This window comes from Podarcis gaigeae (assembly GCF_964106915.1).
Source record: "Podarcis gaigeae genome assembly, chromosome: 8".
Classification (NCBI taxonomy): domain Eukaryota; kingdom Metazoa; phylum Chordata; class Lepidosauria; order Squamata; family Lacertidae; genus Podarcis; species Podarcis gaigeae.
This window is the reverse complement of record NC_139684.1, coordinates 38,302,413-38,315,864: the sequence shown is the minus strand read 5'-3', so window position 1 is coordinate 38,315,864 and position 13,452 is coordinate 38,302,413. Positions and strand designations below refer to the sequence as shown.

The 13,452-nt window shown below is 43.0% G+C and overlaps 1 protein-coding gene across 10 annotated transcripts in view; it reads left to right on the top strand.

The window, feature by feature from the left end:
- The window catches only part of FTO (FTO alpha-ketoglutarate dependent dioxygenase), a 266,874-nt gene that overhangs the window by 70,702 nt on the left and 182,720 nt on the right, over positions 1-13,452 (top strand). For 6 of the 10 annotated variants that reach the window (XM_083752970.1, XM_083752969.1, XM_083752966.1 and 3 more), the window contains exon 7: positions 6,581-6,700. The exons of 2 other annotated variants lie outside the window; for them this stretch is intronic. In XM_083752970.1, the coding sequence (XP_083609096.1) occupies positions 6,581-6,700 (120 nt within the window). Of the gene's footprint in view, positions 1-6,580; positions 7,611-7,892; positions 8,220-9,295; positions 9,446-13,452 lie in introns of those variants that run through there. 2 more of the 10 variants (XR_014567516.1, XM_083752974.1) reach the window with 2 other exon arrangements.

Here is a 13,452-nt window from a genome sequence, read left to right as displayed (position 1 = left end):
TGCAATGGGTCTACTCTGCATAGGACTAACATTGAATATGGAACCCATGGTGTGTACAAGGGGGTTTCAGTTCAGTTTGTAATGAGGATAAGGTTCAAATATATTATGACTTGTGCAATCTACTTTTTGAAAACTGAAATTGCTGTATTAGGGTGATATATTATACTAGTCCTACTCAGAATAGAACCATTGAAGTTAGTGGGCGTAACTGACCGATTCAGTATGACACAATCCTTACTATTTGCAAGCAAGAATGCATATTCAGGATCTCTTGGCAGTTATGACATAACCTGAGCTGTGTTTTGAAATCCTGAGTATTCTCTCTTGTTTACAAAGAGAAGAGATGCACTGATGGACCTGACCAAGTTCTGCCCACTCCAGTGTTCTTTGCAAGAATCCCAACAACCAGCAAGTACTTGGCCAGTGTTTACTAGAATAGCAGAATCTATTTTCTCCCCACCCCTGATGAATCCCTTTATGTTGGACCCACACACACAATGAGCCACCAACCTGGAGGCAGCTTATCAGCCAGATGTTGTGGCACACCAGGAATACACACCAAGCATCCTGATTTTGATGCTTTCCTGGAATTGCCTGATGGAGACTGCCTACCACCCAGTAAGCCGGAACATGCAGGTGCTGACTGGTAGGTTGCAGGACTAGAAGTGGAAACTTTGGGTATTGTGGTGAGATGCTAGAGTTGTAGCTTGGAGCATATTCCTGGCGGTAAGCATTTCCAAGCAGTGTCTTGGCATCTCCCAACTAGCCTGGCCATTGGGCTCTTCTAAGGCTCTGGGCTGTTCCCATAAGTCCCTTTGGCTCTGGCCCCTTCAACTTTGCCCTCCATACTCAACTCCTGATCCTCTCAGACACTGGCTGGCAGGCAGTAGTACTTCCCTACACTCTGAACTCCTTTACCCTATCCTCACCCCAAGAGTAGATCTCAATTTCTACATGCCATGATAAAGCAAGAGAGTTTGGAATTGCCCGTTCATGAGCGTTTGATCCCACCCTCCCAGCCCCTTTCCCCAAGATTAGCTTTCCAGTCAGAAAGTGGGTTAATTCCACACAACAGCAGGCTCCCCCCTCCCTCTCTTCCTCCCGACAAGTCTCTCCTCTCTGCCACACATGTGGGCAACTTATCTGTGGTTTACATTGCTGCGGAGACACATTTCTTTGTCGAATCCCACTGTAAATGGGAAGCCTAGACATCTGCAGTGCTAATGCGGGTCTTTGATTCTCCCTTAACAAAAAAAAGGAGGAGGAGGGAAAGAAAGAAAAAGAAAAAAGAAGGAGGACCACATGCCTTTTGTATACTAATTATAGAGTAATGCTTGGTAGGTTCATGGCCTAATACAACTGGTATGTTCTTTATCTGTGAGGCATATGTTGGAAGAAAATCTCAGCTTTACATATGAAGTCCTAGAGATAGCTCAGCAGTCCCCCAGAACTTTCTTCAGTGCAGGAATTATTTGCTGGCGAGAACAAAGGAAATTGCAATAGGAGTATTACTTGATGGCTTGCAACAGGCATCTGGTTGGCCACTGGGAAAGCAGGATGCTGGACTAAATGGACCATTACCTGATCCAGCAGGCTCTTCTTATGCTCTTATGACCAGACACTCTTGGGGGGGGGGGGGCAAAAACTGCTCTGAGAAGGAGGGGAGAGGGCTTAGTAGCTGATGCAAAGGTCAGCCAAGAAGTGCAATAGACAGTTGGGCTCCATAGAAGAGGGAAATCAGCTTTGTGAGTGCCACAAAGGGCAGCCAATCAGCGCTGTCAAATTTGTACTTTCTGGTTCAAAGCAGAACAGGTTTCCCCTAAGTTTGATCTATGTCAGGAGTGAGGAACTTGTCCCCCTCCATCAGATGTTGGAGTACAATTCCAATCATCCCTGGCCATTGGCCTGGCTGGCTCAGAATAGGACTTCGATTCCTACAATATTTGGGGAGCTATAGGTTCCCTAGTCCTGATCTATGTGGAGATGGTGAAAAATGTCCATAAACTGCAGCGGGTACTCTTCCACAGTGGGCTTGTTGCATAAATACTTTTCTCTGCAAGATTCTGGCTTATTGCTGCCAGGTTGCAAGGCAGTGGCAGTCCGTGTGTGAAGGGGGGAAGGTTCTCTGAACCATGAGAGCCCTCTAAGTAGTAGAAATTGGACCAAAAAAAAAAACAAAACTATTCCTACCCTTCTCAGTTTTATATTGCTGTGTCCAGAATGGCAATGACCCCACTCCATATCTTTTCCCTTGACAGCCTGAAAGATTGTCCCCGTCCATCTGTGGATTTCATCTGGCTCCACTTGTGATCCTGATACTTGTCAGGCCTTTGACTTGAACCCAATAATGCACTCTAATTGGAGCTTGACTGGACTGCACAGGGCACAGAACCACTAGATTGAGAGCATCATAAAAACATCACAGATTAACAAATGTGTCTCGCTCTCCTGTTTTAAAATTAACAAACTGTGCCTGAAACACTTGGCTAGTGTTACGTAGGTCGGCAAAGGGTGTGATAAGCTTATTGGAGTAACTACTTGGGGCAACTCTACTGAGGTACAGCCATCTCTACAATAATAAAAAAGGCAACAGCACACACAGTTGTTACAGAATGAATCAAATTACCCCTTCAAGAAATCAGGTGGTTGTTTGGTCACTAGTAATTTACCCTGAAATATACGATCTGGCACTGCTGAATGAATGCTGAGCTGTTGATCTGGCCAGCGCTTGAGATTTATTTAGCTCCTGGGATGTGTCTAGAATGGTGCACAGAGATGGGGGGTGGGTATCACTCATGAGTAAATAGCATTAAACAGGGAAAATAAAATAAGTTTGCAAGCAGTTGGGCAGGTCTGCAGGAATGCAAAAGCACCATGGTAAAGTATTCAAGCAGAACTCCTATCTCACTACTGTAAATTACAATTATATCTTTTCTGCATGCAGCTCCTTCCCTCCATTTACCTCCCACAATATTGCCCATGAAGTTGGTAGTCAACATGGTGGCCTCCAGAATGCCAGCTCCCATGATCCCAAACCAGCCCGGGCAGTCATCAGTTACCCCTGCTCAATGGGTGTAAGCATTTTGCAAAATATAGGTTGTGTCCAGTTAAGTTCTGCCCATTGGAATCCATGGACCTACGTTAGTCATGTCAATTCATTTTGGTGGTTCTACGCTGAGTAGAACTAACAGTGGATACAACCCTGTGCCCTTTAGGGTTTGGAACAATGTGATTTCAAAATGCTGGATTCAGTGTAGCTGGGCTTGCTGGCTAGGGAGTAGAACTCAGTTCCTAGTATCATGGTGATGGTCATCTTTCTCTCTCTCCCCCTCTCCCCTTTCCCTCTCCCAACAGCACCAAGTGTCAGTGCTGTAGAGTGCATTGGACATTCCTTACAATAAAGGGAGTTTGCATTGCTTCTAGGTGAAGGCTGTTTGTTAGGGCGAGGTCCGTGGCTCAGTGGCAGAGCATATTGCTTTGCATACAGAAGGTCTCTGGTTCCATCCCTGACATCTCCAGGTAGGACTGGGAGAAAGCCCTGTCTTGGAAAACACTGGAGAGTCACTGCCAGTCAGTGTAAAGCATACTGAGCTAGATTGACTCAATGGTCTGAGTCAGTATAAGGCAGCTTCCTATGTCCCTATGGCTTACCTGAGCTTAACACCCACTGCAAAGGTGTTGTGTTGGCAGACTGTTAGGTCACCGCTTAGAAGAGTGTCGATGTACACAGCGAAGGTAAGGTTAACGTGTGCGTTTCACGCATTACACCGAAATGGCAGCGCAGTCGGTGGCCAGCTGGCGTTGAAGAGAGGAAATATAGATCACCTGCCTAGGTGGCATTTCATAAGCCAAGTGCCTTTAAATAATTAACGGAGGACCCCCCATCCAGCTCACCAAATGTCAGCCAGTGTCCGCTGGCCTTTTCCCCGTGCCTTATCGACTGTAACTCTCAAAGTGTGCCTTTAATAATAGCTTAAAGGGCGAGCGGAGAAGAGTTGGATGTGACGCCGGGGGTAAATCAGTGCTGCAAACAGAGGGAGATCAAGACAAAAAAGTGTGCAGCATTATGTTGTTCTGCTTTTACAATGCACTCTGGGGTGGTGCCATTCAGCTTACTGCTGCGGCCTAATTTGGCTTTGGTATGAATGATTTCCCATTGAAAGAACAACATTGGCACAAACAAACTTTTTTTAAAAAAACAACAAACAACAACTTAGCTTTGTTCAGAATCCGGGTGCAAATATGTGAATATTCTACATCAAGCATTGGCAGGAAAGGCCTGCAAGCTGCCTTCACTTTGCTGTGGTTCCGTCCTCTTCTCTCCCTCTTCCCGCTTCCACCCTACATTGGAAGCCCTGCATTTCAACTCTTCCTGTGGCAATTCACCCATTTATGGGTCTGCCATGGACAGTCAGTCAGGAGGTGACATTCCAAATTGTAACAGTACAGGGGCAAGGAAGATGAGCTTAGCCAGGCAAGACCTTCTCTAGCAATACAAGTTGCTCAGAGCTTTGCAGCTAGAACTTAATAGGGCCTGGTGGGATCAGCTGATTGAGTCCTTTGCCCAATTACTAGAATGGTACTGCAGATCTGTCTATCATCTATCTATCATCTATCATCTATCTATCTATCTATCTATCATCTATATCTATCTATCTATCTATCTATCTATCTATCTATCTATCTATCTATCTATCATCTATCTATCTAATCTATCATCTATCTATCTATCATCTATCTATCTATCATCTATCTATCTAGTATCCCTCTTTATAGTCCCACTATAGACCCATATATGGCTTATGCTGGAAGGATGACTCAACTTTAGCTGAACTCCTGTTAGGGAAGGACATGTGTTATTAAGCCTGTATACTAAGAGAAGTTAAACTATTTGTGTAACCTTTCTTTCAAAACATCTAAGGTGTACCTCTGTTAACCGGTGTCCACTAATCCTACCAATATGTTTTACCAACAGGGTTGTCTTTAATTTTTATTTTATTTTATCTATAGCCTTTTTTGTTTAAACAGCTTCTATTGAAAGCAGTTACACACATCAAACGGGCGTTTAGCGACTGTCAACTAAAATCACTTTCAGACTTTTGTATCTGATCTGTTTAGCCTGGGGGAGGAGGAAGCAGTGAAGGATTTGGGGAGGGGGGGAGGAAGCAGCAGCAAAGAAGAGAATATTATCAGGTGAGAACTTAATCATTGGACTTTGGGGGGGAGGGGGTTCAATGTTGCTCCATCTACAGGTTTCTCTTTGTTTGGCCCATCATAGCTTCAGTCAGGGTAAACAGAACAAAATTCTTTGTGGTCTCAGGTGAAGATTGAAAGGGGATTCAAGCCTGTGTATAAAACACAAACTACCATAACAAAGATAAATACACAGTTCCAATTGACCAGAACTGATTTTTTTAAAAAAGAGGAAGAGAGAGGGAAGAAAAGAGAGTGGGATCTGGGTATCACAAAAGAAAAAGGAGAAAAAAAAGAACTATGCTTGAAGATTAACCAATGAGCTCTCTGAAGTTGCATTGTTGCTCCTTAACTACAGTAGTGGCAACACAAGATGCTGAAAGTATTTTCTGTCTTTCCTTCATGTCATTTTGAAAGGCACCATCAAATGTTGGTGGAGTCCACTGGAAGGGAGCGTACAAAGGAAAGGGTGGGAAGACTGCATTAAAGGGCACACGGTTTAGATTTAGTTACTTTTGCAGCACGTCACTGACTGCATGAAAGCCGGCTAGGAGATGACGAGCCGAACTACATGATCAGCACACTTGTCTGATGAAACTGTTGCTGGGTTGAACCCCTGCATATACGTAGATAGCTTTTCGGTCTGATGTACCGTAGCAACATTTTGACGTTCTTACAATGCAAGCTATAAGATAGGATGGTTCATGTGATAAAGCTGTCAATGGGCTGTACTATTTCAGATTGCAGGTGGGTGATCTCACGTGAATATTAATCCATATTAAATAATTTCTACAAAGAAAGCTCACTGGAACCTATTTCTTGGCATATTACTTGTTCTGGGGTGTGTTTGTGTGTGTGTTATACACACCCACCCCTGAGATTTCCTCCATGCAGTCTGCCATAGTAAAGTGCAGCTACAGACATGTCACATAGGTCTGATTGTACAGATTGACTCACTCCAAGAACATAAAGTGGTGCTATACTGAATCAGATTGTAAGAACACAAGGAGAGCCTGCTGAATCATGCCTGTGGTCCATCTAGTCCAGCAACCTAGTCTCATAGTGACTGACCAGATGCCTGTGGAAAACCTTCAAGCTTGCAACCAAGTTTTTCTGTATTCCAGTCTCTGAAACCCAAACAGACTAAGTCGCGAAGGATAATAATAATAGAAGGTAGAAGAACAGTCACCAGAGTTGTTGTGTGTGAAAGCTGGAAGTGGCAGGCAGAGAGAGGCATGTCTTGCTCTGTGCTGAACCTAAGCTAGCCTTTTTGTAAACATTTGTTTACTCCTATACAGTTGATTCTCCTCTGTTTTTCTGCATAGGCAGAAAAGGGCCACTTGGGAAAATTTTAAGGGGAAAAAACCCCATGTTGTCTTTGTTGCAGGTTGAGTTTGAGTGGCTCCGACAATTTTGGTTCCAGGGTAAACGTTATAGGAAGTGCACTGACTGGTGGGACAAACCAATGGCTGCGCTGGATGAATTTTGGAGGAAGCTGGAGCTCATGGTATGTACCAGTTTTTTACATCATGCTCCTAACCATACTCTGCACCCAATTTTCCCAATTGCTGTGGGTTGGTGTGTTGATGGCACCTTAAAGCTCCCAGCTCCATTTTAAGACAATTAGGCCTCAGTTGATTAAGCTTATTTTGAAAGGGAAACTAGTTGGCCCTGGACTAATCCTGCACCTCGGGGATGCTGTTTTGCCCTTTTGTTGCCAGTCCACAGTTGAAAGAGTTGCAACTACTTAACAACGTATGGGTTCTCTTTTCCACTCCTCTTCCCTGTCGTCTTAACCCAACTTTCCCCAGAAGCCTTTGTCTCCACCCCCCTGTTCTCCATTTCCTGTTGTAACTTACCCAAAATACCTGGCACTGATATAATGCACATACTTTTCCTATTTAAATATTTGAAAATTTGAGTGAAGCAAGGTGGCATGGGAGTAGAGCAGACCAATGCTAATTCCTAAACCACAGCCGCATTGGAAACCTATGGCAGGCTTAAGTAATTCCCTCTCATTGAGTCTAATGGGAGGGGGCAAGGGAAAATATAGTTTTACCCACCACACTTTTTCTGCTTTCCTCCCTGCTTCACCTCCTGAGTTGGATATGATTTGGATACAGTGGAGCTAATGCTGGTGGACTAGGTGCATAGGATTTTCCAGTTAAGATACCAGCCTTGCTCCTCTTACCTCCTTTCCTTTGTTTCCCCTGTGTCAGATTATAGATTGCAAAACTATCGGGGCAGAAACCTTGCACTTTGTAAATGCATATTGATGGTACTATTTCTGTGTCTCCTCCCCCTTCTTCTTCTTCTTCTTCTTCTTCTTCTTCTTCTTCTTCTTCTTCTTCTTCTTCTTCTCCCCCCTCTTTTAGTTTTAATACAACCATTGAATATACCTATAAAGAACCATTTTTGTTAATGGTTAGTGCTTAATACAATCATGTCTTAGGAAACCTTAGTAATTCTCAAACTGTGCTGCGAGTTCCTCCCATGCAGCATAAAACGTGATGATCTGAATAATGAAGGGTCTGTTTTGAGCCCAGTGCCACCCTGCACACAGTGGAGGCTGCCCTCCATGCCTCTTGCTTGGCCCTTTTGGTTAAACCCGCCCAATCGGCACCACCTACCCAGTGGTGCAGGGAGGGTACCAGGTGAGAAGCCCCAGAGAGCAGGAGGAAAAAACTCTTGCCTTTAAGAGGAGAGTGGCTGCTCCTTGAAATCTCGGTCAGGAATTTAGTAGTGGAAAGGTGGACAGAGGGACATGCAAGGATCCAGTCAAGCCCCAGCTTTTGCCAGAGAAAGTTGTGCACTCAGAGCTATCCATGGTGCTGAGATGTGACCCCACATCACCTTATGGGTTCTTCTTGTGGAGGACTGGTTGGAGTAGTGGGAGCTCATTTTATTTATTAAACTTTAACAACAACAACAACTTTTTATTTATACCCCGCCCTCCCCGGCCAGGGCCGGGCTCAGGGCAGCAAACATCAAATATGAATTAGAATAAAACATAATAGAAAAAGAAACAGAAACAACAACAACCACAAACACCACCACCACAAACAAACAAACAAACAAACAAACAAACAAACAAACAAACAAACAGTTAATTAAAATACGGCTTAAAATACAGCTTAAAATGCAGCCTCACTTTAGTAGTAGCCCATAAATCAAGACCATAAAGGGAGGAAACATCAGGTATTCACCCGAGCCAGCTATCCATGCTGATCCTACATGGGCCAGCAAAAAAACCAAGAAAAAAATTATATACCAAATCCCATATAAGGGGTCAGAGTGAGTCTAAGCCGAACAGCTCCGTCTTGCAGGCCCTGTGGAAAGATGTCAAAGATGCCCTAGTCTCTTGTGACAGAGCGTTCCACCATGTCGGGGCCAGTGCTGAAAAGGCCCTGGCCCTAGTTGAAACCAATCTAACCCCCTTGAGGCTCGGGACCTCCAAAGTATTGTTATTTATAGACCTTAAGGTCCTCCATGGGGCATACCAGGAGAGGCAGTCCTGTAGGTACTATGCAACCCAAAGCAAACTTCTAACATCAGAAGGGCCTTTGCTGTGGCTAGGTCATTCTGCCACATCTGTATGTGGGATTGAATCAGGGCTGATGCAGTGATATCACACAGGGATCTGCCTTCTGTGTGTGATTTAGTCTTCAGGGCTTTGCCTCTTTGAGCTGGTTGAGATGTAAATCTAAACTGTATTTTAGGACATTTGAGGAGCCTAGGCTCCCTGCTCCCCAAGCTTCCCATGTTCTTTAGTCCACATATCAGATCAGAAGCTTCCGTTCTCCTCCTTACGACCACGCTGGAGGAGAAGGAGCGGGGTGTGCACACAAGCCAATGTGTGTGTGGGGGGGGGGGACTCACCCTCATAATGTTAATCCATAGTTTACTGTTGCATTTAGTTCATTTTTTGAGTGTAATAAGAACGTCTGCCAAATTTGAAATTAGGGTGTGGGTAGTTCTGCAGCTGCCTGGAGCTTGAAAAACTCTGATCTAAGCGGTTTCCCTTTTCGCTCTTGGCTACCCTTGGGGTTTTTGTTTTTGTTTTGTCTTTGTTGGTGCTACAGTCATAGCCTTCTCCCCCTAGTTAGCTGCGTCGCTTAGCAAGTCAGAAATCAAGATGGTTCCGTTGCTACTTTATCTCCGCTGCATGTTGAGGACATGGAAAAAACCTGCAAACCCCGAGAATTCTCAAGGGCTGAGTTGTCTGCAATTGGTGTGACGTCTCCATGTGTCTCTAATTAGAAACACGGCGCTGTCAAGTGTATCTCCTTTCAACGGGACTTGGGACGATATTTATCAGCAAGCTTGCAAGGCTTTTTTGGAGGCCAAGACAGAAGCTGCTTCTAATTTAAATCTTAAAAAGAATGGCTTTAATGTTTATGACTCCTAACACATTAATCACAATTAATTTGAGCTATTGAGGGAGACAGAAGAGAATGTTAATAGGTAATGTCTGTTGTTTTTGTTGGGTCTCTAAGTAAATTTGGGTGCTTATTATGGTTGGGATTCAGATTTACTCTCTTTCAACTCACCCCTCCCCAAGTTGGTCGTATTCCTTTCATACCTATCCCGTGTCCCAAACTCTTAAAAACGTTAGCTGTTGGGCAGCAGGGGGCACTGTTGAGCCAGTGTTCAGGTAGGCTTCCAACAAGTCCGTTTGGGAAACAATAATAATAATAATGCAGCGACATGTCGGTATAAGTATCAAAATTTACCCCTGTTTCTTCAAGTTAACCATAATCTCTAAGATTCCATAATACAGGAAATCAATTGTGGGCTAACAAATTCAGCAGCAATTTAACATTTTTAAAAAGTGCAGCGACAGATCTGGCCTCTGTAAAATTAAGCTAATTTAAAACAACAAAAACAAAACCTCTGGATGTTTCACATAAAGATAATGTATTTGTTTAAATTATAAAGACAAAACAAGCTTTTGTGGGGGGTTGGGGGGGGGAGAAATGTATATTTTAGCGACCTCCCCTCCCATATATACAAACCATTTCTGCTTTTCTCCGAAATCTGTGACTAACAGGAAAAACAAAACCATTAAAGCAGAATTAATTCCTTCTCTTGTTTGAGGTGAACAACTTTTGTCATTCATTTTTATATTTATGCCTTTGATCTTTTCTAATGGGAGGTACTCTTGAGAATTGCTTCTTTTGTAGATTTTTGAAAAATAAATAATTCTTGGAATGTTAATTCATTCATGTTAAGAATAATTTCCTGAGTATTCTAACAGAAACATATTACAAAAAGTTTACATCTCTGGGTCTGTAGCTCATGGATGTCTTTGTGTGTGTGTGTGTGTGTGTGTGTGTGTGTGTGTGTGTGTGTGTGTGACATTACTGTCTCTGTGTGTATTAGTGTGTGTATATATCTTCTAGTGTTTGTTCTTGGCATTCTTCCCCTAAGGATAGTTTCCCCTCACAGCTCACTCTTGTGATGTAAATGTTAAACCTTTCATTTGAATGACATTCTGATAAAACCACATTCTCTCCCTCCTTCCCTTCTCTCTCCATCCCCTCCCCCTGCTTATTACTGCATGAATTTATGAACATTGAAAGGCAAACCAGTTTAAAGTTTGTGTGTCCTCTACTTCTTTTCTGTTTTCCCCAACCCACCCGTTTAACTATATGAAAGCAATTCACGTATTTGTGTGTATATCTATACATTTAATTTTAGTTGCCTAAGATTAGCACGTTATCATGCTCAACATCAAGATAAAGTTCTCTGCGAATTCAAAGGCAGAGTTACCATTTGAAAGGGCTTGTAGAAGCTTTGCTTTCTGGGTAGAGTCTGTTCTGAAAGGCTGAAATCTCATGTGATGCCAGGGAGCTCTTGCCGAAGCTGTTCTGAGATTCAGCGCACAGACAATTTGTCTCCCAGGGTCTGGTCTCATGCAAAACCTCGCAAAACTGACATTTATTTTACCTATAAAAATGTTTTAACGTTTGCGTTGAAGATGAGGGAACGAGGAAAGATGTAAGGGGGGGGGGGCGGGAATGAGAGAGGAAAAAACAATCCAAGAAGAATCTCAACCGTTTCCTTCTTCCTTAATGCAAGATAAAATGATGCAGAAATAATGTATTTTGATTGTGGAGTAAACTTGTTTTTTAAAAAAGAATTTACCGTTGAATGACACATTTCTGCAGATTTTTTTTTGAACATTCCATTTCATATGTGTTTTTTAAAATGCAAATCATGTCGCATTGTATGAAGCTTCCCCTCCTTCATTTGACAGTCCGTTTAACAATAGAGTTGTGTATTTAGAATGCAGTTGGCCTTGATGACCTTCATTCACTCCACTGTGTAAAGAATTATTATTAAAACGGATCTGTTTTCTTGCAGTATCAAAATCTCAACAATTTTTCATTATGCTAGGTAGGGCTAAGCTGCAATTAATCCCAACCATTTCTGGAGAAATTTGGTATGCGGACTGTGCTCCTGATGTTTAGAAAGATATACAAAGGTTTGGCTAAACAATAATCTCCCAGGATATAAATAAATGTTTTGCTTTCTATGTAATACTGTGCTGAGTGGAGAGGAAAATGCAAACTTAGCCCCCTATTCAACTATTAATACAGCAGTGTAGCTTCCTCTAATAATATAGCAGCTTGGCTTCATGCTATGTTGAGACTCATTTGGGAGGAAGGAAGAGAGATAAATGTAATAAATAAATACAGTTAATAGTTTATTTATTTCATGAAATTTATATACTGCTTGGCTGTAAAATACAACAACACCCCACTCGAGTTTGGTCCACCAAAAGAATAAAACAATCAAATTCTCATTTAAAAATCTAGTTAAACCCAACAATTTGAAGCATTCAAAAAATAGTTAAAATTAACGGTAAACTAAAATTGATCTTATAGTGTGTCAGCACCCACACTTCTGAACTCTTTGGAAAAAGCAGGCATTAATCACCACCTCAAATGGTTCCTCTGTTTAGGTCAATATGTTGCAGCTTTATCGTTTCCATCGTGGTATTACCACAAAGCTTCCTGGAGTGACCTGATGTAGTGCTCTTGTCCCAGCTGGCACGAAGGAATGGTTGGTTGTTGTTCATCATCCCACATTTTACGTGCTCGCTTGTTGCTATTTCCTTCTTTTCTGCTCACCAGTGAAACTGACAAATGTATGGGAAAGCCTTGTCAGTTTCGCTGCAGCAGTGTTCAACTCATTTCTGTTTATTTTATTTTTAATAAATCGAAGTATATTCTCTTTTGAATGGGTCGCGGGAGGTGAAACAGCGAGTCGGAAGGGCTGAATGTGCCTCTGGTTATGAGAGAGCAACCTGTGCCGTGAGTCAAGGGAAGACAGAGGGGAAATAAGATGGCATTGGCCAGTACCAAGGCTGAACCCTTCGGTTAACTACTCCTGGAGCACCCAGGTTTCATATGTACCCATATACAGTGGTACCTCGGGTTAAGTACTTAATTTGTTCTGAAGGTCTGTTCTTAACCTGAAACTGTTCTTAACCTGAAGAACCACTTTAGCTAATGGGGCCTCCCACTGCCGCCGCACGATTTCTGTTCTCATCCTGAAGCAAAGTTCTTAAACCAAGGTAATATTTCTGGGTTAGCAGAGTCTGTAACCTGAAGCATATGTAACCTGAAGTGTATGTAACGCAAGGTACCACTGTACACCATACACTTAAAACACATCACTTCCCCCAAAGAATCCTGGGAACTCTGGTTAAGGGTGCTGGGTATTTTAGCTCTCTGAGGAGGGCCCTGGCTTCCTAGGATTCTTTGGGCTAAGCCATTTGCTTTAAATGTATTGTGTGTATACAGCCTAGGTCCTCTGAAGAAGGGAGGGGAGGGGAGATCGGTATTGCAAAGGGTGATTTCTGGGCACATCAAGGATGGTGGATCTGGCTCTGTGCTTTGGGCGGCAGTAGGGGGCATCCGGCAATTCATCCTTCAGGGTCGGGTAGTATAAGCACATTTGAGAATCCTCTCTTGCCCTTTGCGGTACAAGCATTTAAGAGCGCATGGTAGTATTTGGTGGCCCATCAAAATGAACTGTGAGGGAAGAGGCTGTGAGGTGGAAGGGTAGACATGGCCTGAGCTTCGGGTGTTTTATACGAATAAAAAAATTAAGCCCAAAGTGAGAAAGTGTGATTTCTAGGGAGATGAGTGTGGGTGTTCGAGAGAGTCTGTTTCTGTTGGGAACTCATCCCTGAGCCAGACCTCTGTTAATTGTGACTAAAGAGACGCCAATGTAAAAAATAGAGAAGAG